Genomic DNA, 27,365 nt, shown 5'->3' on the forward strand with positions numbered 1-27,365 from the left:
AGCCCATTCAATGAATTTTTCATTTCAAGTACCCTAAACATTTTTAAAGTTCACTCTTGAAATTTTCTTCCCTCCCCCGGTTATTTCCATCTTTCTCCTTATTTCTTTATTCTAATTATAATGATTGTTTAAAGTATTTGTTTGTTAAGTCTAACATCTGAGTCATCCGTGGGTCAGTTTCCATTGACTGCTCTCTTTTATCTGTGCATCACATTTCCCTTCTTCTATGGATGTCTCATAGTTGTGTATTGTATGCCAGATATTGTGTATAAATGAATTTGTAAAGACTGAAGTAGAAAATATTTACCCCGCACAAAAAAAGCAGCCTCTGTCAGGCAGCTAGAGTGATCTTTCTGATTAGAGTTAAGCTAAGTTGGGGATAGGTTGTGGCTTTGATTAGTTTTAATTCACCACTGGTTTTAAAAGTTTTCAGGTGTGAAAGATCCCTCCTTCCAGCTGGGCTTGGTATCCAAGCAACACATAACCACTCTGCTCCCTAGCCCTGCCTTGAGATTTCTGTGCCATGGAAGGTCTCTTTTTGACTTTCAGCCTGAACCCAATTGCTCACATGCTGCTGAATAAGAGTCCTAAAATTGAGAATTTGTAAATAGTAAGGACTCATTCGGTGTCTGGGGCTCATGTGTATTCGACCTTCCACATTAGTCCAAGACTGTTAAAATTTTAGCCAGTTTCTCCTTTTACCTACAAAGTCTCTCACCCAATGACAGATCTACTCCTTCACCCGTTCCCTGAGAGTAAAGCTACCTCTAGAGGCTTCCGGGAAGATGGCGGAAGAGTAAGACACGGAGATCACCTTCCTCCCCACAGATACACCAGAAATACATCTACATGTGGAACAACTCCTACAGAACACCTACTGAACGCTGGCAGAAGACATCAGACCTCCCAAAAGGCAAGAAACCCCCCACGTACTTGGGTAGGGCAAAAGAAAAAAGAATAAACAGAGACAAAAGGATAGGGACGGGACCTGCACCAGTGGGAGGGAGCTGTGAAGGAGGTAAAGGTGTCCACACACTAGGAAGCCCCTTCTTGGGTGGAGACTGCGGGTGGCGGAGGGGGGGAAGCTTCGGAGCCGCGGAGGAGAGCGTAGCAACAGGGGTGCGGAGGGCAAAGCGGAGAGATTCCTGCACAGAGGATCGGGGCCGACCGGCACTCACCAGCCCGAGAGGCTTGTCTGCTCACCTGCCGGGGCGGGCGGGGCTGCAAGCTGAGGCTCGGGCTTCGGTCGGAGCGCAGGGAGAGGACTGACGGCGTGAACACAGCCTGAAGGGGGTTAGTGTGCCACGGCTGGCCGGGAGGGAGTCCGGGGAAAAGTCTAGAGCTGCTGAAGAGGCAAGAGACTTTTTCTTCCCTCTGTTTCCTGTTGTGCGAGGAGAGGGGATTCAGAGCGCTGCTTAAAGGAGCTCCAGAGACGGACGCGAGCCGCGGCTAAAAGCGCGGACCCCAGAGACGGGCAGGAGACGCTAAGGCTGCTGCCGCCGCCGCCAAGAAGCCTGTGTGTGAGCACAGGTCACTCTCCACACCCCACTTCCGGAGAGCCTGTGCAGCCCACCACTGCCAGGGTCCCAGGATCCAGGGACAACTCCCTCAGGAGAACGCACGGCGCGCCTCAGACTGGTGCAATGTTATGCTGGCCTCTGCCACCGCAGGCCCACCCCACATTCCGTGCCACTCCCTTCCCCCAGCCTGAGTGAGCCAGAGCCCCCGAATCATTGGCTCCTTTAACCCCGTCCTGTCTGAGCAAAGAACAGACGCCCTCCGGTGACCTACACGCAGAGGCGTGGCTAGATCCAAAGCTGAGACCCGGGAGCTGTGAGAACAAAGAGGAGAAGGGGAAATCTCTCCCAGCAGCCTCAGAAGCAGCAGATTAAAGCTCCACAATCAACTTGATGCACCTGCATCTGTGGAATACATCAATAGACAATGAATCATCCCAAACTGAGGAGGTGGACTTTGAGAACAAGATTTATGATTTTTTCCCCTTTTCCTCTTTTTAGCCGTGTGGACGAAAGGCTCTTGTTGCTACAGCCAGGAGTCAGTGCTGTGCCTCTGAGGTGGGAGAGCCAACTTCACGACACTGGTTCACAAGAGACCTCCCAGCTCCACATAATATCAAATGGCGAAAATCTCCCAGAGATCTCCATCTCAACACCAGCATCCAGCTTCACTCAACGACCAGCAAGCTACAGTGCTGGACATCCTATGCCAAACAACTAGCAAGACAGGAACACAACCCCAACCATTAGCAGAGAGGCTGCCTAAAATCATAATAAGTCCACAGACACCCCAAAATACACCACGTGGAGCTGCCCACCAGAAAGACAAGATCCAGCCTCATCCACCGGACCACAGGCACTAGTCCCCTCCACCAGGAAGCCTACACGACCCACTGAACCAACCCTAGCCACTGGGGACAGACACCGAAAACAACGGGAACTACGAACTGCAGCGTGCAAAAAGGAGACCCCAAACACAGTAAGATAAGCAAAATGAAAAGACAGAAAAACACACAGTAGATGAAGGAACAAGATAAAAACCCACCAGACCTAACAAATGAAGAGGAAATAGGCAGTCTACCTGAAAAAGAATTCAGAATAATGATAGTAAAGATGATCCAAAATCTTGGAAATAGAATAGACAAAATGCAAGAAACATTTAACAAGGACCTAGAAGAACTAAAGATGAAACAAACAATGATGAACAACACAATAAATGAAATTAAAAATACTCTAAATGAGATCAATAGCAGAATAACTGAGGCAGAAAAATGGATAAGTGACCTGGAAGATAAAATAGTGGAAATAACTACTGCGAGCAGAATAAAGAAAAAAGAATGAAAAGAACTGAGGACAGTCTCAGAGACCTCTGGGACAACATTAAACGCACCAACGTTCAAATTATAGGGCTTCCAGAAGAAGAAGAGAAAAAGAAAGGGACTGGAAAAATATTTGAAGAGATTATAGTTGAAAACTTCCCTTATGTGGAAAAGGAAATAGTTAATCAAGTCTAGGAAGCACAGAGAGTCCCATACAGGATAAATCCAAGGAGAAATACGCCAAGACACATATTATTCAAACTGTCAAAAATTAAATACAAAGAAAACATATTAAAAGCAGCAAGGGAAGAACAACAAATAACACACAAGGGAATCCCCATAAGGTTAACAGCTGATCTTTCAGCAGAAACTCTGCAAGCCAGAAGGGACTGGCAGGACATATTTAAAGTGATGAAGGAGGAAAACCTGCCACCAAGATTACTCTACCTAGCAAGGATCTCATTCAGATTTGATGGAGAAATTAAAATCTTTACAGACAAGCAAAAACTGAGAGAGATCAGCACCACCAAACCAGCTCTACAACAACTGCTAAAGGAACTTCTCTAGGCAAGAAACACAAGAGAAGGAAAAGACCTACAATAATGAACCCAAAACAATTAAGAAAATGGGAATAGGAACATACATATCGATAATTACCTTAAATGTAAATGGACTAAATGCTCCCACCAAAAGACACAGATTGGCTTAATGGATACACAAACAAGACCCATATATTTGCTGTCTACAAGAGACCCACTTTAGACCTAGAGACACATACAGACTGAAAGTAAGGGGATGGAAAAAGATATTTCATGCAAATGGAAACCAAAAGAAAGCTGGAGTAGCAATTTTCATATCAGACAAAATAGACTTTAAAATAAAGACTATTAGAAGAGACAAAGAAGGACACTACATAATGGTCAAGGGATCAATCCAAGAAGAAAATATAACAATTGTTAATATTTATGCACCCAGCATAGGAGCACCTCAATACATAAGGCAAATACTAACAGCCATAAAAGGGGAAGTCGACAGTAACACATTCATAGTAGGGAACTTTAATACCCCACTTAAACCAATGGACAGATCATCCAAAATGAAAATAAATAAGGAAACACAAGCTTTAAATGATACATTAAACAAGATGGATTTAATTGTTATTTATAGGACATTCCATCCAAAAACAACAGAATACACATTTTTCTCAAGTGCTCATGGAACATTCTCCAGGATAGATCATATCTTGGGTCACAAATCAAGGCTTGGTAAATTTAAGAAAATTGAAATCGTATCAAGTATCTTTTCCGAACACAATGCTATGAGACTAGATATCAATTACAGGAAAAAAATCTGTAAAAAATACAAACACATGGAAGCTAAACAATACACTACTTAATAACGAAGTGATCACTGATGAAATCAAAGAGGAAATAAAAAAATACCTGGAAACAAATGACAATGGAGACACGATGACTCCAAATCTATGGGATGCAGGAAAAGCAGTTCTAAGAGGGAAGTTCATAGAAATACAATCCTACCTTATGAAACAGGAAACATCTCGAATAAACAACCTAACCTTGCACCTAAAGCAATTAGAGAAAGAAGAACAAAAAAAACCCAAAGTTAGCAGAAGGAAAGAAATCATAAAAATCAGATCAGAAATAAATGAAAAAGAAATGAAGGAAACGATAGCAAAGATCAATAAAACTAAAAGCTGGTTCTTTGAGAAGGTAAACAAAATTGATAAACCATTAGCCAGACTCATCAAGAAAAAAAGGGAGAAGACTCAAATCAATAGAATTAGAAATGAAAAAGGAGAAGTAACAACTGACACAGCAGAAATACAAAAGATCATGAGAGATTACTACAAGCAACTCTATGCCAATAAAATGGACAACCTGGAAGAAATGGACAAATTCTTAGAAATGCACAACCTGCCAAGACTGAATCAGGAAGAAATAGAAAATATGAACAGACCAATCACAAGCACTGAAATTGAAACTGTGATTAAAAATCTTCCAACAAACAAAAGCCCAGGACCAGATGGCTTCACAGGCGAATTCTATCAAACATTTAGAGAAGAGCTAACACCTATCCTTCTCAAACTCTTCCAAAATATAGCAGAGGGAGGAACACTCCCAAACTCATTCTACGAGGCCACCATCACCCTGATACCGAAACCAGACAAGGATGTCACAAAGAAAGAAAACTACAGGCCAATATCACTGATGAACATAGATGCAAAAATCCTCAACAAAATACTAGCAAACAGAACCCAAAAGCACATTAAACGGATCATACACCATAATCAAGTGGGGTTTATTCCAGGAATGCAAGGATTCTTCAATATATGCAAATCAATCAATGTGATACACCATATTAACAAATTGAAGGAGAAAAACCATATGATCATCTCAATAGATGCAGAGAAAGTTTTCGACAGAATTCAACACCCATTTATGATAAAAACCCTCCAGACAGTAGGCATAGACGGAACTTACCTAAACATAATAAAGGCCATATATGACAAACCCACAGCCAACATTGTCCTCAATGGTGAAAAACTGAAAGCATTTCCACTAAGATCAGGAAGAAGACAAGGTTGCCCACTCTCACCACTCTTATTCAACATAGTTTTGGAAGTTTTAGCCACAGCAATCCGAGAAGAAAAGGAAATAAAAGGAATCCAAATTGGAAAAGAAGAAGTAAAGCTGTCACTGTTTGCAGATGACATGATACTATACATAGAGAATCCTAAACATGCTACCAGAAAACTACTGGAGCTAATCAATGAATTTGGTAAAGTAGCAGGATACAAAATTAATGCACAGAAATCTCTGGCATTCCTATACACTAATGATGAAAAATCTGAAAATGAAATCAAGAAAACACTCCCATTTACCATTGCAACAAAAAGAATAAAATATCTAGGAACAAACCTACCTAAGGAGACAAAAGACCTGTATGCAGAAAATTATAAGACACTGATGAAAGAAATTAAAGATGATACAAATAGATGGAGAGATATACCATGTTCTTGGATTGGCAGAATCAACATTGTGAAAATGACTCTACTACCCAAAGCAATCTACAGATTCAATGCAATCCCTATCAAACTACCACTGGCATTTTTCACAGAACTAGAACAAAGAATTTTGCAATTTGTATGGAAACACAAAAGACCCCGAATAGCCAAAGCAATCTTGAGAATGAAAAACGGAGCTGGAGGAATCAGGCTCCCTGACTTCAGACTATACTACAAAGCTACAGTAATCAAGACAGTGTGATAATGGCACAAAAACAGAAAGATAGATCAATGGAACAGGATAGAAAGCCCAGAGATAAACCCATGCACATATGGTCACCTTATCTTTGATAAACGAGGCAGGAATGTACAGTGGAGAAAGGACAGCCTCTTCAATAAGTGGTTCTGGGAAAACTGGACAGGTACATATAAAAGTATGAGATTAGATCACTCCCTAACACCATACACAAAAGTAAGCTCAAAATGGATTAAAGACCTAAGTGTAAGGCCAGCAACTATCAAACTCTTAGAGGAAAACATAGGCAGAACAGTCTATGATCTAAATCACAGCAAGATCCTTTTTGACCCACCTCCTAAAGAAACGGAAATAAAAACAAAAATAACAAATGGGACCTAGTGAAACTTCGAAGCTTTTGCACAGCAAAGGAAACCATAAACAAGACCAAAAGACAACCCTCAGAATGGGAGAAAATATTTGCAAATGAAGCAGCTGACAAGGGATTAATCTCCAAAATATACAAGCAGCTCATGCAGCTCAGTAACAAAAAGCAAACAACCCAATCCAAAAGTGGGCAGAAGACCTAAATAGACATTTCTCCAAAGAAGATATACAGACTGCCAACAAACACATGAAAGAATGCTCAACATCATTAATCATTAGAGAAATGCAAATCAAAACTACAATGAGATATCATCTCACACCGGTCAGAATGGCCATCATCAAAAAATCTGGAAACAATAAATGCTGGAGAGGGTGTGGAGAAAAGAGGACCTTCTTGCACTGTTGTTGGGAATGTAAACTGATACAGCCACTGTGGAGAATAGTATGGAGGTTCCTAAAAAAACTACAAATGGAACTACCATATGACCCAGCAATCCCACTACTGGGCATATACCCTGAGAAAACCATAATTCAAAAAGAGGCATGTACCAAAATGTTCATTGCAGCTCTATTTACAATAGCCCGGAGATGGAAACAATCTAAGTGTCCATCATCAGATGAATGGATAAAGAAGATGTGGCACATATATACAATGGAATATTACTCAGCCATAAAAAGAAACGAAATTGAGCTATTTGTAATGAGGTGGATAGACCTAGAGTCTGTCATGCAGAGGGAAGTAAGAGAAAGACAAATACCATATGCTAACACATATATATGGAATTTAAGAAAAAAAATGTCATGAAGAACCCAGGGGTAAGACAGGAATAAAGACAGAGACCTACTAGAGAATGGACTTGAGAATATGGGGAGGGGGAAGGGTAAGCTGTGACAAAGCGCGAGTGAGGCATGGACATATATACACTACCAAGCGTGGGGTGGATGGCTGTTGGGAAGCAGCCGCATAGCACAGGGAGATCAGCTTGGTGCTTTGTGACTGCCTGGAGGGGTGGGATAGGGATGGTGGGAGGGAGGGAGATGCAAGAGGGAAGAGATATGGGAATATATGTGTATGTATAACTGATTCACTTTGTTGTAAAGCAGAAACTAACACACCATGGTAAAGCAATTATACTCCAATAAAGATAAAAAAAAAAAGCTACCTCTAGTCTTAACTCATATATGAAGGGGTTATGCTCTCTGAGATTTAGTTTCCCCTTAGCTTCATGTCTCAGCTTCCCAAGGTGTTTAAAATATATGTAATTTTGTAATTTACCTGGAGTTTTTTCCTTGTTACAGTAAGAATTATGGTCATTTATGACCATCTTCATCATAACGAGAAGCAGAACTTTGAAAACCTTCTGTTTTTGAAATTACTTTGTCAACTTTTTTCTGAGTATGAAAACAATAATCTTTCCAAATATTTCAGAAAATCCAGACAATTGAAAAATACTTCGTCAATACGCATTTTCATCATTTTGTAAGACTTCCTTAATCCTTTCTGAGTTGCTTCAATTTAAAAGTATTTGGTGTCCAAGTGGAAGGAATTTTGCTTTCTCTTCCAATCCTCCGTACAGACCTCAGCCTTCAAAATTCTTGTTTCTTTCTTTTCTGCTTGTTCTCCACTCTCCTTTCACATTCACCTTCTTTGATATGGAAGATCAAACGCATTACCCTTATGTTATGCAATGAAATTCAGCTCTCTAATGTCTCTTCCCTCAAAAAAGAATGCCCTTCATGGCACTCAGAAAATAAAGCTACTCCGAAGAAATTATGACCTCCAGTTACCAGGACTTTGATGATGAGATAGCATTGGTAGTTGGGAGGAGACTGATCCATTTATTTCCTTTATTATATAGCATTCAATTACAAAGCTACAGAAAACTATGGAAACATCACATCATGGGACAGCTATGGAAATACTGAGGTTTGCGGAAAGCTTCCTCTGGGACGTACAATGAAACTTAGTGATCCTTTCTTGCCAGAGAGGAAAAAAATGAGTCCCAACCTACACATTACAGGGCAAAAGATCTCTCCTACAACATACAGCAAGGGAAAGGCACTAAAAGAATAAATCAGACAAGTGTTGTCAGATAAATTCCTCTGTTTGATAACATATGGCTCTTACCCTCCTTTTCAGTCAATATCAGTGACTAGGTTTTGTCTTGTTCAAATACTTATTTTTTGGGGGGGCTGTCAGGGTAATTGCGTGTGACACCTCTATCTTGTGAAATAGGCTGAAGTGAAGATCCTTTTGTGCCTAAAGACTGGCTTCTAATTTACATTGTTCCAGGTGACACAGTGCTGCCTGGTGTTACTGGGTTATGTTTGGTAGCCTTGAACTGTTTCTCATGCACAAAATGGTACTAGTGTTTTACGTATTTAAAGAGGATCTTCAACCTTAAAATGTTCTGTTCTTCTTTATTAAAATAAACTATAATCTAAGGCATAGAAATAGTTGGGATAAAGTCATAAGATTAATAATAATAATATTTACGTACATTTTAATGAACATTTTAATATTTGTTATCCAAATTGATAATTGCATCAACTCTGTGAGGAAGATGCTTATATTCTTTTTTTCATGGATGAGGAAATTTGAATGCATGGAAACTTAGATACAAAAAGAGAAGTGACTTGCCTAAGACCACAGGAAACTTAATGATAGAATTGGGTCAGTACTGGTCAACTTCTTAATCTATTGATATTTTGAACATATCACTGAGTAAGATCAGGTTAGTATAAGAGGGACATTAGTTTTCACTTCTAAAGGCAGAGACAAAAATTGATGAAATGACTGTAATAGCAGCAGTTCAGCTTTATTTTTAAACGATGGTCAGAAACAGGTTTCTGACCCCATTTTTCCTCCTCCTTCTCATTTAGCTTTTATTCTCTTATCACGAGGGTTACTCACAGCCATCTAACCAAATGAAAAGTATGGCTTGATTAAGAATCTCTTTTGTCTGTAATTTGTGCATAATGTTTTTAGCTCTCCCATGGGCTGTTGTAGAAAATGGTAAATCTGGTTTAAATGAAACCTGATCCTGTTAATGGTTTAGTAGCGGCTGCCACAGGGTTATGGCATTTTTCAACAGATGCTTCTGCTTCATTTTAAACATAAACTAAGTCTTGGAGTATTTATATAAATCATATAAAATATGCCTACATAATTTTGGTTAAATGTATTGTTATAAAATAATCTTAGGCAGGTCCCTGTCTTTGTCCATTTATAATTATTCACACAGAATTAAAAAAAAAAACGAAGGCTATACTCTATTTTAAAAAAAGATTATTCATGTCTTGCACTTTCCTAAAAATTTTTTTAAAGGCTGGAGAATAGCCTCCATCTCTAGTCTGGGGATGTGAACAATGGCTTGGTCAATCTGATCATTCTATCCATCTATATGCCTAACACTATTTACTTAGCACTGACAAATTGCTTATACAGTGATGTGCATTATAGTGTCAACTGAAATATACAGAGTAGTCACAAAATTAAATGGGACACTATATTTCTTTGAAGAGGTAGACCTTGTAATAGTTAATTCAGACTATCATTATGCCAGGATTAGTTTCTCTGGAGTGTGATAGTTTGTTCAACCATTTTTTTTTTGGTTAAGAAAAGCATTTCTTCTGTTCAAAGCACTTGTGCTGGTTACCTGAATGCTACAAAGATGAATGACAGGCAAGTAAAGCAATAAGACAAAAGATAGAAATAGTTATACAAAGAGGTACCAGCTCAAGCAACAATACAGTATACCACTTTAGTTAACATATTACAAGTTTGAGTCCTAAAGCTCGTAAAGGGCAGAGTCTTGAACTGGCAGGGTCAAATTTATCTTGTTTTTTGGGGTCATATTTTCATGGTGGTATGTTTGCTCAATTACCTTGCGCTGGAACATTTATTTATGTGAGTGCACCCAATGGTGAGTTTTTAAGAGCAAACAGTAAAAGTACAAACCAACTCTTAAACTCTAAATTATCTGTGGGCATCACTGACTGTGATGTGTTTCTAAATACAAGCATCGTGATCTTCCCCTGTCCTAATGTCTGTCCTAGGTACTCCCGTCTAAGAAGGATGTGAAACCTGGTGCCGCTTTCTTGTTTGAACTCATTCTCCTTCTTGGGAAATTTGCTTGTCTCCACCAAGTTGTGGGCTGGACAACTTTCCCTTTGTATGATAGCAGTTTGGATGTAGTGGAGGGAAAATTCAAGTGTCCACTTCTCCGAGGACATTATGACCAGAAACTCGACAACTTCAGGAAAATTGAAGATTTGATTTGCTTGGACCTGGACCACTGGCTGTGCAATCTCTACTTTCAGGTTTGCAATATGATTTTGTGAATGGGAAAAAGAATTAAAACATTTTCCAAAGCTGCTTCTTTTTAGCCTTTAGCTTCCTTTCATGATATTGAAAATTCCAGTATCAAAACCTATAAAAGTAATTACATCTTAATACTGATTTCTCATAATGCAGATTAAATTTATGTCTACAAACAAGGGGTAAAATTCTAGAGTTAGAAATCTTAAGGATAATTTAATCCAGACGTCTATGTTATAAATAAGTCTGGACAGCCATCCAAGTCCCCTGATTTCTCAGTTTACAGTCTGTTGCTACTGGAGCAGACTGCTCTCACCGACATGGGACGGGGGATATATTTCTTTATTGAAAGTTCTTATTGAGCTTCTGTTGTGTGTTGAGCATTGCTTGTTCCAGGGATATGAAGAGATAGATGTGGTCTCTGCCTTCTGCATGCTTGACATTTATTTGATGAGACCAACAACAGATACCCAATGACCCACATTTCCACAGGATGAAAGTGGCCATCAGAAAGCTCTCTTTGCCATACACATGGCTTCAATGTAAGCTGCCTAGTTTACATAAAAAATTAAAAAAAAAAAACCACTTGGTCACACATCATTTATTGGTATAGGTTTGGCATTCTATTTTCTAACCAAGTCTTTTAGCAGAAATGCTGTTGTGTAAATTCATTTTAGGCCACCACCTTGGAGGATCCAAAAAAGAAAACGACAGCATACATGAAATATAAAGCATTCCAACACATTTTTAGTCAAATTATTTTTGTCTTAAATGTCCAAATTTGTTCTACCTGTTTATGTTATTTTTCTGGGGTGCTTGTATCATAAAATGCTATGATTTATTTTCTTCCTTACCTGTATGTTTGATTTTTTTTCAGTCTGTCTGGCTTTTATCCATTACAAATGGACATAATTGTACACTAGCTTTCTTATTTGATAGACAATAACAGAAGTTTTCTCCCTGTGTACATTTCATAAGGAGTTGGGGAGGGGTAGTGAGTCCTACTAATGAGAATAGTACTATTATTCAAGATGTATGATTTTCTGATTGTAAGGCAGAATAAGTACGAATGTAGATGCTTTTCTTTCACAAGGATGAAAATGAAAAATTTTTGTCTTGAAACCCTATTTTCCTCCTTGTGCAATTGTGAAATATGTGGATTTTTCTGATGTGAGTTTTCTCAAATGCAAACATTTCTGAACAAGTTAATTGTGAGTAGTCCTTTTAGGAGAAGAATAACTTGAGGTTGGGAAGAGAAAAGAAAGATAAAGTAGATAAAGTAGATAAGGTAGATATTGGAACAGAAAAGTGGTTTTGCAATGCAGACTTAGAGATTAGAGGAAACAAGTAAAGTCCTGATCATTTCCCTCCGTGTCTGTTGGAGGAAGGAAACTGCCACAGTCAGAGGGGCTGGCAGAGCTAGGGTGTGTGCCTCAGCCATGACCTCATGTGTTACTAGGGGTAGAACTCAGGCTAATAACCCTGAACTTTAAGGAGGAGACTGGAAGTTTTTCTGATTCAACCCCCAGAGTGGGTGTGAAAGAATGTAAGACGGAAAATTATGTAAGGAAGGTAGCCTTTAACTTTTTCCTAGAAAACCTTTTCTATCAATCCCTCACTTTCCTGAATACTTCATTTCCTGTGTCATTGATTATTTCTACCAAGCATTTTATTATTAACATCTTAAGCATAGAGAAAAGTTGAAAAAATTGCATATTGAGCACCCTTATATTCACCACTAGATTCTACCATCTGATCATTTATTTTTGAACTTAAAATATTGTTTCTTGAAGATAGTAAATACTTGCTAGTAAATAAATATTTGCTAATTTTATTCCAGCATGAATGTTAGACACACAGTGTTATTTGGAAGAAAAATATAAAGAAATGATAAGATAAAACAAAGAAACTAATAAATATATAGAGCAATGACATTGTATGTAAACCTGTTAATACAAAAAATGCATTTTTTTATAATGAAACCAAACAAAAACAAATAGAAGTTTTAGAAAAATTGAATTCATCGTTGACCTTTTGGATTTTGCAAATTATATCCTTGTTCTAGAGAAATAATTAGCTGTGTGTGTAATATTTTCAACAGTTTCAATAACAGGTCTATCTTTTAATAGGTAATTAAACTTCCTCTACATTTGGATGATCAAGAAAACCATGAAAGGTGTATTCAGCTTCCCCCTGAATTTCCAGTTTGTTTAATGGCTGAAGCAGAGAAAGCAGAATCAGGTGTCGATAACACAGCTGGCCTTTCAGAGAAAGAAACAGAGAAAAACATTTGTGCCTCAAGGAGTGATGAAGCTAAATCCTCATCACTCTCATCTCAAGGTTAGTTCTCATTTTATCAGCATTCTATTACTAATATTTCAAGTTTTGTTATATTATATAAAACTGGAAAAGAAGTAGTATTAGTGTGTTTCTTTCTATACCTTGCCATTTAAAGAGAATGTAATCATAGACAAGCATACTAGTTTTCATATTGCGTAATTATAAATTACATAGTAAAATAGAAAATTCCTTGAAACACATTACTTGTTGCTCTAAAATTCTTTCTTGCCTGCTCAATGAAAGATAATTGTTTTCAGAATAAAGTTCTCAAATAATATAATTTATTTTATAAGACTTTGTTTTCAAAGACTGGTTTAATCAAGCACTAAATAAGCAAATAACATTGTTTGAAATATTCAACGTACAAAAGTTTCAATTTACAGAAGAGATACATTAGAGATTATTATTTTTTGTAAAGAATGATTCCCTTTACCCAAAGGGAATAATTCCCTTTCCTAGGTATGTATGTAATTATAAACAATATAGAATGTATTTTCTATGTTTATAAAGTTTATATAAATATATCATACCTTATGTCTACTTTTGGAACTTTATTTTTTTCTCAATATTATCTTTGATTTACATACACATACAAACACACAAACACACATATATGTATTTCTGGTTCATTGATTTTATTTCTGTATAGAATTTCTCTACATGATTGTAACAAAATTTGTTAATTCTTATTGTTTATGTTGTTATCAGTTTCACTCTATTGCAAACGAGGCTATAGTGATTATTCTTGGACATGTCCTCCTGTGCTCACAGGTGTGACTTTCACTACAGTATATCTACAGGGAAAGGAATCACTGAGTCAGGGCACACACATCCAAAGTTTACAGCATAGTGACACACTGCCATCCAGCTGTATCAATTTCTAACCCAATAGCTGTGTAGCAGAGTCTCTGACTCACATCTTATCAATCCTTGTTATTGTCAATTTTGTCAATTCAGTTGGAATGAAATGATATTTCTGTGTTTTCATTAGAATTTCCTTGAATACAAGAAAGGTTTTCATATATTTCTGTTGAACATTTGGATTTTATCTTCTGTGACAATTACCTGTTCCTATATTTGGTCCACTTTTTCTTTGGGTTATTTACTTATTTTTCTTATTGATCTGTAGGAGTTCTGGTGCCTTTTTTTTTTTTAGGTGTGGTGAATGGTAGGAAAGTCTTGATTTCTGATTCAATTTTTGATTTTTAATGATTATTCAATCACTTTATTATTAATTTAATTCTAATTGGATTAACTTAGTCTAAAACTGATGGGATTAGCATTGTCATATTATTGTATTACCTTTTAAAATGCATTCCCTTCTGTTACAGTTTTGTTGGATAGGCAATACATTTAAATTGTTTGAAATAAAATCTGTCTCCCTTTGCTGCCCTCCCAGCAAACTATTGTTCTCCTTGGAGGAATCAGTGCTTTTCATGTATTATTCGAGAGATATTTTACGTGTCTATAAGAAAATATATAAGAATACTATCATAATTTTAAAATAACACTAAATCTATAAAGAATATAACACTATAGTTATATTCTTCTTTTCATTCCTAATATTGATTAAGACATACGTTTTTATTCATTTTTTAAAATATACAATTGCTCATTTGCCTCCATTAAGACTCTTGATTGATTTTTTGTTTACTCTACATTTATATTCTTAGCCTTATTATTTGTTTACTCATTTTCTTCAGATTTTCTTTGGGGTTACTTTTAAAATCTTCTTGATTTGAAAGCTTAACACATTTATCTTCAGTTTTTATTTATCTGATGTGTGAAATCTCCAATTATGACTGGATCTGTCCATTTCTCCCTGTAATTCTGCCAGATATTGCTTTATGTATTTTAAATCTGTTTTAAGTGCATTCAAGTTTATGATTGTTACAGTTTTTATGATGTTCTCATTTCTTTTATATAGATGTAGTCTCTCTGTATGTCTATTAATGCTTTTGGATTTACAATCTAGTTCTTCTGATACTAATTCTACCATCTGATTTTTTGATAAATATTTTCACAGCATATATTATATTTTTACACTTTATTTTAAAAATTTAAAATTCACCTGTGGTGCCCTTTTGGATATATCTGTTTTAGCAGTATAAATCTGAATTTTATTTTTGTACTCGAGACAAGTAGATATGTGTCTTTTAATAGGTAAGTTTAGGTTTTTTGGTAATTATTCTTATTACTGTTCTATTTGTACTTGTTAACATTTTATTTTGCATTTTATGTTTACCATCCTATTTCTTTGCCTTTAAAGAATACTTTCTTTTTTGAATTTCTCTTTAACTCAAAATAATTATTTTATTTTTCCTATACTTTTTTTTTTCATTCATTTATTTATTTTTCGGCTGCATTGGGTCTTCGTTGCTGCACACGGGCGTTCTCTAGTTGCGGCAAGCGGGGGTTACTCTTCATTGCAGTGTATGGGCTTCTCATTGTGGTGGCTTCTCTTATTGCAGAACATGGGCTCTAGGTGCGTGGGCTTCAGTAGTTGTGGCACACGGGCTCAGTAGTTGTGGCTCACAGTCTAGAAAGCAGGCTCAGTAGTTGTGGTGCACAGGCTTAGTTGCTCCACGGCATGTGGGATCTTCCCAGACCAGGACTCGAACCCATGTCCCCTGTATTGGCAGGCAGATTCTTAACCACTGCGCCACCTGGAAAGTCCCTCCTGTACTGTTTTTAATCTATAAATTTTATTGTTATTTTAGCTATTATCCTTAATTTTCTTATCTACATATTTAAGTATAAATTATCTTTAAAACTCTAACTTTATTCAATACTTCGTTTCTATTCTGAGTGTGGCAAGGACTCTTAGTGTGCTTTAGCTACTCATTAAACACCTCTGTGTACTTTTATGTTATTGTTGCCTATGCCTTCGGTTTCACTTTTTTGTTAAACAGAGAATCTAGGGTTTTTGTTTTTTTTTTAACTTTCAATATAAAATTAATTTACTGACACATTTGACAGTATCTGTGCTTTATAATATTTTAATGTAACATGTCTTCAGTCTGGTTCCATTTTTCTTCTTGTTGAAATAAATCTTTAGTAATTCATTTAGAGTTTGGATCTGTGAGTGGTAAACTCTCTTAGTCATTGCATGTCTGCAAAAGTCTATTTTTCCTTACTTTTGGTAGATCATTTTTCCATGTATAAAATTCTAGGATGCTAGTAATGTTCCCTCACTGTTTTCCTCACTGTCTTCTTGGGTCTAGTGTGGCTGATGAGAAATCAGCATTAAATGGATAGCCACGGATGGATCTTAGGAAGGCGAGTGATGTATTTCACTTTCTATTCTAGGCAGGTCCCTCTGGTAATTTTTAGGAGGGTTTATTTGAGAAAGGCATGACTAGAAACAGATCAGTTAGGAAAAGTTTAGAGCAGTCCAGGCAACAGATAAGGGTCTGAATTAGGGCAGAGATAGTAAAGTTGGAGAAGAGAGTACACATTTTTAAAGTATTAAAGAGGTGGAATAGAATGACCATAGGACTAAGAATAAGAATGTTCCTGTTAATTGGATATGGATGGCACAGGAGAATTAGGGATGATTCCTAATTTTTTACCATGAGTTGATATGGATATCAACCAGCAAATAACAGGAAATAAAGGGGGAAGGACAAGATTAGAAGAAAAACCATGAGCCTGATTTTGGACCTACTGAGTTTGAGATTCCTATATTATACCCAAGTAGAAACGTTCAGGTGATCTTTGGAAAAATGCATGTGAAGCTCAGGAGAGAGGTGGAAGTTGGGAAGGAGAATATGTCCATTAGAGAGGCATAAATACCTAGACTCTAGCTGAGACTGGTATGTGGTAGATTTCAACCTGGGAGAGTATGTAGAATGATGAAAGTGTTGGAATGAGGGCATAGCTCAGGGAAACAGCCATGTTTCAGAAGGATGCTGGATCCCTACTGTAATCAGACCCAAAGCCTGTACTATTTGACTTCTTAGGTGACATTCATCTTCCTTGTCTCGTTCTACCTATCTGCTGGGCAGCACAGAGCATCATATTCAATTTCCAGTGATAAACGTTTCGTAAGTTGTGCCTGGAGTTTTCCAAATCCCTTGGAGAATTTTTGCCTTGTTGGGCCAAGTAAAACTCCACTGATTGCTAAGTTCAATTTCTAGAACCCCACTTCCTTCCATAACAGGCAAGTCCACCGCAAGCCCTGGGCTTCCGCATTCACACCTGTCCTGTTTCCCTGTGAGTAAAACCATTATCACCAGCCAATGATTACTGAGACACCACCACCTCCAGAGAACTCAGTGTCATTTTATAGAGTCATGTATACCTGGAAATGTTCTATTGAAATTTTATACACAGAATTCATATATGTTGAATTATGTCACTGGCTTTAAACAAATATTTGTGAAACTGAATTAGAAATGCTATGTATATTGGCACTAGGTAATAATTGCCAACACTGTAAGGCAACTTGATTAAAGTATATTGTTTCTCACACCTGAGCACTTCGATTTGCTTTACTCATAGCCTGAGAAGGTAGGAGGTGACCGAAGTCATGGTCTAGGTTTAGAGAATAATGGGTAGAGTTTGCTGTCCTCAACATGCACACCTTTGAGCTGACTGTAAGCATTCTATGTTGGGTTTTAATAGGTTTAAGGCTTTGGCTTTTATATTGTAAATGCAAATATCCCAGGTGGCTAACAATGGGTATGCCGTTGTCGATATTCTCCGTGTGGATATGGGGAAGATGGGGGGGCGGATCTAAGGCACTGGCAACCTAAGAAACAGTAGAGAGTGCCATAAAAGGGCAGAGAAGGAAACAGAGAAGTGAAGGGCAGATTTGGCCTCATTCCAAAATGCTTAGTGAAGCTGCTCTGTCGAGGACATTCGTGGACATTGTGATTGAGTCTTACTCAGTCCTGTCTTCAGAAGAAAGACTTTTACCCACCTCTTGTCTACATCAAATCAGATTAGTCAGGCCTTCCAACAGGAGGGCTTGGGATGCCCTCATTCTATGAAAATAAATTAATTTAACAATAGCACATAATCTGTGTAACCTGGGAATCTGAGATGTAGAAGGAGAAGAAAAAGTCCAGATCTTTTCTGGTGGTTGATGATCACCTTCCTGAGATAGAATTAATAAGTCAAGACATATAAAAGAAATGATTATAAAAAAGATAGAAAACTGCAGTTAATTTTTTGTTTAAATATCAAGTTCAAATATCCAGTCAACTCTGAAGCCACTATTTGGGACACTAAAAAAAGTGCATATGTAATGTGGGCTTCTTTCTTTGCTTCCTTCCTTCCTCCCTCCCTCCCTCCATCTCTTCCTTCCTTCCTTCTTTTCTTCCTTCCTTCTTTCCTTCCTTCCTTCCTTCCTTCCTTCCTTCCTTCCTTCCTTCCTTCCTTCCTTCCCCCTAATGTTTTAGGATTAAATATGAAGCTAAAAATCTTATTTTAGAATTTTTAACTTTTGAGAAAGCAGGTTCTGGTTTAACAGTAATAATATTTCGGTGATACTGACATTTTAACCTAGTTTTAGGATCCTGAGCAGAAGATCAGAAGCAATTACTCTTAGACCATTTTTCACTAGATCATTTTTGCTTTCCAGTATTTCCTCAGGGTACTGTGCCTATATTTTCCATATCTACTGCCCTGTGCTCTGGACTTGGCAAAAAGTCTGCCCCCAGTTCCCTTAAAAGGAGGACAGGTGGTACTCCAAGAAACATGAATACTGACACACTCGATATGGGAACACTGTATACCAGGAGAGGAAGAATCTTTTATGCTTTAGGAAAAGGCTTTGGAAAAGGCTGATTATCATTTGCTGTGCTCTGAGCTCAGAGACCAATATGAGCCTCACATTTCAAAGACTACACAGGGAGCTTCTGTCCTTGCTCTGAACAGATGAGTTTAAAAAAACATAAAAATCTCTGCAAATGCCTGTCTCTGCTACATTGCATATATTTATTTATTTTTCTTGGAGGCTTCCTAGACATAGTATTAGCAGTTAATATCCCCCATGGGTTTGTTTTCTAATATATCAGCGCTGTGATACAGTATGCTGTTTCTGCCACTGATATGTTGCTCAGAGATTTAATAATGGATAAACAAACACAACATGTGGTAATTCATTTCAAATTAAAAGTTTGTTAAACTCTGGCTTGTTGGCTTTCTGGCTATTTACAAATAAAGGAGTGAACCTTAGGGAAGGGGTGAGCACGTGGTGTGTTCACGGCTGCAAAGTTTCTATCTGAAAAATATATTTATGATATCCACAAGCTGTCCCGCAGTAATAGGCTCCATATGTAACCTGATGAATCCACTAGAGTCCCCAAATCATGACAAAATGACTTTAATGTTCACTTACCAGCACATGTATGCATGCATGGGCATGCACACATGCGCGCGCACACACACACACACACACACACACACATTAAGATGATTCTGAATTTAATCCCATGGTTGATGTTTTAATCCCATGGTTGCAAATAGATGAATGCCTGAGGCCAGAAAATATTATTTATGAAAAATGAAAGGCCGGAATAAAAAGACCCATGATGTAACTTTGGGGTTATCACTATCTTTTAGGCTGTTTTACTTTTTAGGGGGCAGACTAGGGAAATATTTGTTCTGCTTGACAATTTTGTTTTGTATGTGCCTACATTGCGTGAACAATGGTCTCTGGCAAGGTCTATAAGTGTTTTGTGATGCAGAATTCAATTCAGGAGAGTTTTATTGTGTAACCACCGTCAGCAAAACACACTGCTAAATGCTGTGCAATTGTAAACCAAAAAAACATGCAATCCTCAACCTCCAGGGGCTCATGGGAGCACAGGCCTACTCCACCACTAAGATAATGTATATGTATCCAGGTTGACTAGATGGTGGGAGAGCCTGCCAGCACTCTATTTACCTGCAGGACCAGCAAGTCTTCTGGGAGACTTCACACTTGGAGAAGTGAAACAGATGCAATTGGCTGAATAATGAAGATTTTGTTGTTAGGGGAGAGGGGCAATGGTGGGAAATGTATGCTCTCTGTCGATCAGATTTGTTCCCCATCTCAGTCATCTCAGGGTGGGATTCCCAGGGAGAGGGGAACTGCATGGAAACACTTGCCAACCTGCTAAAAGAACTTTTTCACTGAAATTCAGCAAGAACTGGAAGTATATATATTTGGAAGTATATATATGTAGTATGGTACATACTATCCCATGAGAAAATGAGGCATACTGTGTACATGTACTGTGTTCTATATACTACCGTTCTGTAATTCAAGGTGTTACAGAGGCCACCGTGGGATGAGATAGGTGAGGAGATCATGAGCCCAGGTGAGCTTATAGGCATCTGGAAACAAATGGGTAAGCTTTTGAGGGCAGTTGAAATTTGCCTGAACTGCTTTTTAATACAACCCCAGTTAAATCTTGTATTGGTATAATTCGGGGAAACATGTGTTAACCTCGTATTTCTTTGAGGTAAAAGAAAAGACATGAGAAAAATTAAGAGGTCAGAATGGTACAAAGTATATTTGAAGAACTGTAAGGAACCACTGGATTTCAGCAAACGCATGGGGATTGTTTTCACAGTTGCTGTAGGTTTTGGCTCGAGGACAAAATAAGGATGCAGAAATAAGGCTCTGTGACCTGGAAAGGCTGAGCCACCCAAGTGTAGACAAGCACCTACTCTGAGAAAGCACAAGACAATTCCGGCGCTCATTTCTTATCTAACATTATTTTAAAAAATTGGGACCAAGTTTTATTGTTTGCATATGGGTCAGTGATAATAGAGGTCAAGTATATGCTCTCTGGGACTCCTGTAAGACTAGTACCATGTATCCAGGAAGTCCAATTCAAAGGACCTTTAAAATAACATACTTCAACTCTGGTATCTGATGATCTCCTGCTTCAGGCTGTGATCCTGTGTGGGTGCTCTGCACTAGCCATGTTTCTTTGTCTTTAGGTCACTCATCCATCTTTGGAAGTGTAGATAGTGGATGAGGCAATGGCCTCCTTTTTACTAGAGCTTTCCCATCAATGCTTCTGAAGAGTCACTATAGCTTATTGCATCATGTGTCACATGTGTTGAAACCAATGAATATTATGTGAGCTTTTCCGTACAAAAATAGACCACCCAAACCTAACTGACTTAAAAAAAAGTTAAGTCCCACTCAAAATCAACCAAAATGTTAATAAATTCTAAAAGAAGTCTATTCATACTTAAATATAGTTTTGCCTATATCTGTGATTCGACAAACCTGGTAAAACAATGCTTCTTAACTTTGCCTGTACATTGACTCTTCTGTAGAGTTTTGAACAAATACTCATGTCCGGGCTCTGCCCCAGAACAAACGTATCAAATTATCTGGGGTGAAAGCCTGGACATCATTATTCTTTTTTTTTTGAAGGGGTGCATAGAAGTTTATTCTCTTCAGTTTCTTACACCATATGTAAAATGGTATAATATAATTTGAAGGTAGTCTGTGACATATTAAAGGTATATATTGTAAATTCTAGAACAATTATCAAAAGTTGAAAGAAAGTGGTATAGTTAAATAATCCAGTAGGGTACATAAAATATGGTTTTAGAAATTTTCGATTAACAACAACAACAGCTGCAGCAGCAGGAAAGGGGTGAAAATCAGATGGAACAAATAGTAAACAAATAGCAAGATAGATTTAGACATAACTATATTGACAATTACACTAAATGCATATAATCTAAATACTAAGTAAAAGGCAGAGATGTAAGATTGGATAAACGAAGCAATTTACTTTAGAGACACAAATAGGTTAAAAGTAAAAGGATGAAAAACTGTAGTGTCCAACAAATAAGCAAAACAAACTTGGAGTGGCTATATTAGTATCAAATTGTAGAATGAGGACTATTACTAAGGATAAAGAGAGACATGATATAATGATATGTAGTTCAATTTCTCAAGAGAATATAACAACCTTAAATATGTAGGCACCCAATAACAATGTCATAATATATGAATACAGATAGACCTGAAAAGAAAATAATGGCAAATCGACCATTATGGTTGGAGATATGCACATGCTATTCCAGAACTGAATAGAGAAAATACACAGTAAATCAGCAAAGATATAGAGAACTTGAACAACACTATAAAGCAACTTGACAGTTACAGAACATTCCACCCACAACAGCAGAAAACACGTTTCCTCTGAGGTACACGTGAAACATTACCAAGAGAGGCTATGTTCGGGGCCATAATAATGTTTCAATAAAGTTAAAAAGATTGAAATCATACAAAGTATAAGCTGAGATAAAATAGTATTACATTAGAAGCCAATAACAGAAAATTATCTGAAAAAGCCCCAAATATTTGGAAATTAAAAAAAAAATCCTTGCCAAAGAAGACATTAAAAAGGAAATTCAATACATTTCAAATGAGAAGCCATCAAGAAAATGAAAAGGCAACCTATAGAATGGGAGAAAACTTTTGAAAATCATGTATCTAATAAGGGGTTACTATCCAAAATACAAAGAGCTCATATAACTCAATAGCAAAAATCAAACAATCTGATTTAAAATTGAGCATAGGAACTGAATAGAATTTTTTTCCCAAAGAAGACATACAAAGGACCAACAAACAAATTCAAACAACTGAGAAAAAAATAAGTAAGTGAATAGTCTTATATCTATTAAATAAATTGAATTCACAGTCAAAAACCTTCCCACAGGAAGGAAACTTTAGGCCCAGATATATTCTTTTGTTAATTCTACCAAACATCTAAGAAGAAATAATACCAGTTCCACTTATATTCTTCCAGAAAATTGAAGAGGAAGGAATCGAAGAGGAACATTACAAATCATTTTTGATGTCAGCATTACCCTGAGAGTAAAACCAGAAAGACTTTAAAAAAAAACACCAGAGCAATATCCCTCAGTAACATAGATTAAAATATCTTAACAGAACTTCAGCAAATTATACCCAGCAATGTATCAAAATTGTAACACACCATGATCAGGTGGGGATTATCCCAGGAATACAAGATTGGTTTGACAATCAATGCAATAGACTGTATTTTATAAGATTTAAGAAGAAAAGCCTATGATAATATCAAAAAATGCAGAAAAAGAATTTCACAAAATTCACAATGCTTTCTGATTTAAACTCTCAAGAAACTATAAATAGTAGGGAATTTCCTCACACTAAGACACATTTGTGTAAACCTCCAGCTAATATCATATTTATTGGTGAAAGACTGAATAGTTCCTCCAATATCAGAAATAATGCAATATGTCTTATCTGTAACATCCTTTTAATGAACATTGCACTAGATGTTCTAGTCAGTTCAATAAGACAAGAAAAAGAAATAAAGGTATATGGATTGGAAAGAAGAGGCAAAGCTGTTCTTATTTGCACACGACATGATTAACTACTAGGAAATCCTAAGAGACTTATAGAAAAATACATTATAATTAATACAGTAATATTGACAATGTCACAGGTTATAAAGTCAGTATATCACATATAATTTATAAATATATTTTTTCTAAATGATCGTGTATTGTGTACAGACATTATATGAAATCATGTAAGCTGGATTATTAATATAAGTTATCTGAGGTCACATATGGTTTGATGTTAGGGGGAAAGTGATCCAATTTTTTTAAAGGAAAGGGAAAAATGACTACAGAAAAACACTGGCAACAACCATAAAAACAACTAAAAAAAACTAATATGTATAAAAATATTCATTCATGTAATGAAATTATATAGTTGTGTATATATAAAAAGCTGTCTATGTTCAGAAATTGAAATCCAATAATCTTTTAAAGAGTGACCTTAGTCTAGAGAATCTAGCAACAAATCTGGGCACATATGGAAATGTAGCATACATGAATGGGTGGCATTTGGCTACAAGTAAAATACCTAACAATGGCTTAGACAGCAAGGACACATTATTTCATATTACAAGATACCAGAAGCCCATTAAGAAAATCCAGTGCTAGGCTCTGGCCAACTTCTTGAGCTTTTCTGGAATTACCTCTCATTGTCACTGCAGCTCGGAGCATCCTTATCACGCATAGATGTCAAGGTAGTCCTCACTGGGAAGGTCAGAGAGCCAGCCAAGCAGATATCCCAGGAAAACAAAATAGCAGGTGCTATTTGACCCTAAAGGAAGTGTGGCCGGCATGTTCTGAGGAACATAAGAGGCTAATGTGCCTGTGACAGAGTGAGCCAGGGCGGGGCTGTAGAGGACAGGGTCAGACAGGCTCGGGGTTTGGGGTGGCCTCCAGAGCACTGTGTCAGCTGTGTTCCCCACCCTACTCCCTAACCTCTACTTGGAGTGAGATGCTAAGCCTTAGGATGGTTTTGAACAGAGAAGGGACTTTATTTGACTTCAGGTTAACAGATTTATTAATTGACACCAATAGGGCTACTACTGCAGGAATCCTACTGAATGATAACAGTGCTTGAACTGGGGTGATAGCAAAAGAATATAAAGTCTGGGGTATTTTTAAGATAAGGGTTTGTCGACAGAACCAAAGGACACCTTTATTCTTTTTTTTTTTTTTTTTTTGCGGTATGCGGGCCTCTCACTGTTGTGGCCTCTCCTGTTGCGGAGCACAGGCTCCGGACGCACAGGCTCAGCGGCCACGGCTCACGGGCCCAGCCGCTCCGCGGCATGTGGGATCTTCCCGGACCGGGGCACGAACCCGTGTCCGCTGCATCGGCAGGCGGACTCTCCACCACTGCCCCACCAGGGAAGCCCGACACCTTTATTCTTAATAAACTTCTCCTGGTGATTCTAACATGCAGCCAACGTTGAGAAACACTGATGTGCAGCTGCAGATTGCTCTAATTTTCTTCAATTCCTTGATATACAGCAATTTCCACCGAGGATATTCCTTCATGCTGTTTCTTCTATCTGAAAGAGGCATTAACTGCGACTAACTTTTCATCCTTCATAATCTAGCTTAAAACTTCCTTCTCAAGGAGGCCCTATCCAATGACTCCATGACTTTCTCCAATGTTCTTTCCCTTTATACCAGTTTTGCATTCATTTGTATGCCTCCCCATCTGGATTACAAGCCTCGTGGAGGTAAGAACCAAGTCTGCTTGTGCCACCACTGGCACAGAGCAATTTCTCAGTAAAGATTTGTTGAATAAATAAGTGTGAATCAATGCACTCCTTAGGCAACTGTGGATTAGCCAAGCCACGAAATACAAAGGAATTATTTTCATTTGACCGTTGCACTGTGGTAGAGGGAAAAGCAGTATGGCCTTGACGACAGAACACCAGCGTGAATCACAAGTTTACTACTTAATATTTGAAACCTCTGTGAGAGACTTTCATCATGTGTGTAAAATAAGAATCGTAATAGCTGTATTTTCTACTTCCAGGCTTGTGGAGAGAATCAAATGAGATAATAAATGTTAAAGTGATGTCATTAATCGTTTAATTTGGTCTGATTATATTGTGTTACCTGAAACTGCTGTCTGTCACAAAGCAGGAATGCTGGAGTTCTGTCTAGTTTTGGTGTCTGAAGATAAGAAAGAGGCAAGAGGTGGCCTAATTATGGTGTAAGCTGTAGTCTTGCTGTAGATGGTACACTCTCATTAGGGACCTTGAAACAGCTGTACACTTCCTTTAACTCTGGAGGTGAAGCCTAGAGATACAGAGCCTAGAGATGAAGGGGTGCTTCTGAAGGTACCAGCTCTGTCCTTACCTCAGTGCCCCATCTACTTGGCTGAGTCTTAGAAATTTGTCATCAAGAGGTGTGGCTGGACTACAGACTCCAGGGAGGCAGGGATCCTTGCTTTGCTTATTCATGTACCCAGTGCTTACAAAAACATTTGACACACCGCAGGTTCTCAGTGAATATTTGCTGAATGAGTAAATGGAGATGCATCTGAGTGCTGTCTGGGCTTACAGCTCCTTTCTGTGGAAATAAGTCAAGCAAACAGTTTATTTTATTTTTTAAACTAAAATACGTGAAATTAACTTTCTTAGGGTGTTCAGTTCTGTGTAATTTAGCACATACGTAGATGTATGTAAACACCACCACAGTCGGAATAAAGGACCATTCCATTACCCAAACAACCTCCTTTGTGCTATCTGTTTGTTGTAGGCACACCCCTACTCACTCCCAGCCGGCAGCCCTAAGCCCTGATACCCAGTGATCTCTTTCCATCATTATGAAAAAAAAAGAGATTTTTTGTTTTTTTCAAGCTGTCATACAGTATGTAGTCTTTTGTTGACACTGCCTTCTTTTAGTTAACATAATGCCTTTGAGATTCAACTGAGTTGTTGCATGTATCAACAGTTCATTCCTCCTTGTGGCTGAATAATGTTCCATTACATGGAAGTACCGTAGCTTATTTATCTGTTCACTCATTAAAGGACGTATGGATTGTTTCTAGTTTTGACGATTATGAATAAAGTTGCTGTAAATATTCATATGCAAGTGATTGTGTGAGCATAGTATTTATATGTTCTCTAGAACATATACCTTGAAGTAAAGTTGCTGGCTTGTATGGCATATGTATAATTAATGCTATAAGAAGCTGCCTAACCATTTTACAGAGTGGCAGTAACAACTTTGCATTTCAGTTGCTCTGCAACCTCATCAGCACTTGGTGGTGTCAGTTTTTCTAAATGTCATTCTAATTTGTATTTAAACTAAATCCAAAATTGTGATTTCAATGTGTATTTCTTTAATGGCTAATACCATTGAACATCTTCATATGCACTTATCTGACATCCATATATACTCTTTGGTGAAGGATCGGTGCAAGTCTTTTGCCCAATTTTAAATTGGGTTTTTAACTTTTTTTGTTGTTTTTTACTGTTGAGTTTTGACAGTTCTTTATACGTTCTGGATACATATCCTTTGTTGGATATGTCGTTTGTAAATGCTTTCTCCCCATCTGCAGTTTGACTTTTAATTTTCTTAACAGTGTCTTTCACAGAGTAAAAGTTTTGAATTTTGTTTAAGGCCAAGTTATCAATTTTTTAAATGGATCGTACATTTGATATCTCATCCATGAACTCTTTATCTAACCCTCTGTCACAAGATTTTCTCATGTTTTCTTCCGAAAGTTTTCTAGTTTTACATTTTACATTTAGAGCAATGATCCCTTGGAGGTAAACTGTTTTGTATATGAATATTCAGTTGTTCTAACACTATTTGTTGAAAAGGCTATTCTTTCACCACTGACTTGCCTTTGCACCTTTGTCAAAAGTCAATTGGCTATATGTGTGTGGTT

The 27,365-nt window shown here is 37.5% G+C and overlaps 1 protein-coding gene across 1 annotated transcript in view; it reads left to right on the forward strand.

Moving 5' to 3' along the window:
• The window catches only part of LOC115866007 (uncharacterized), a gene marked incomplete at its 5' end in the record, with an annotated part of 195,538 nt that overhangs the window by 73,597 nt on the left and 94,576 nt on the right, over nucleotides 1-27,365 (forward strand). The window contains 1 exon segment of the mRNA XM_060307858.1: nucleotides 13,010-13,144. Coding sequence (XP_060163841.1) covers nucleotides 13,010-13,144 — 135 coding nt within the window.

The sequence above is a fragment of the Globicephala melas genome, chromosome 11 (genome assembly GCF_963455315.2).
Source record: "Globicephala melas chromosome 11, mGloMel1.2, whole genome shotgun sequence".
Taxonomy (NCBI): domain Eukaryota; kingdom Metazoa; phylum Chordata; class Mammalia; order Artiodactyla; family Delphinidae; genus Globicephala; species Globicephala melas.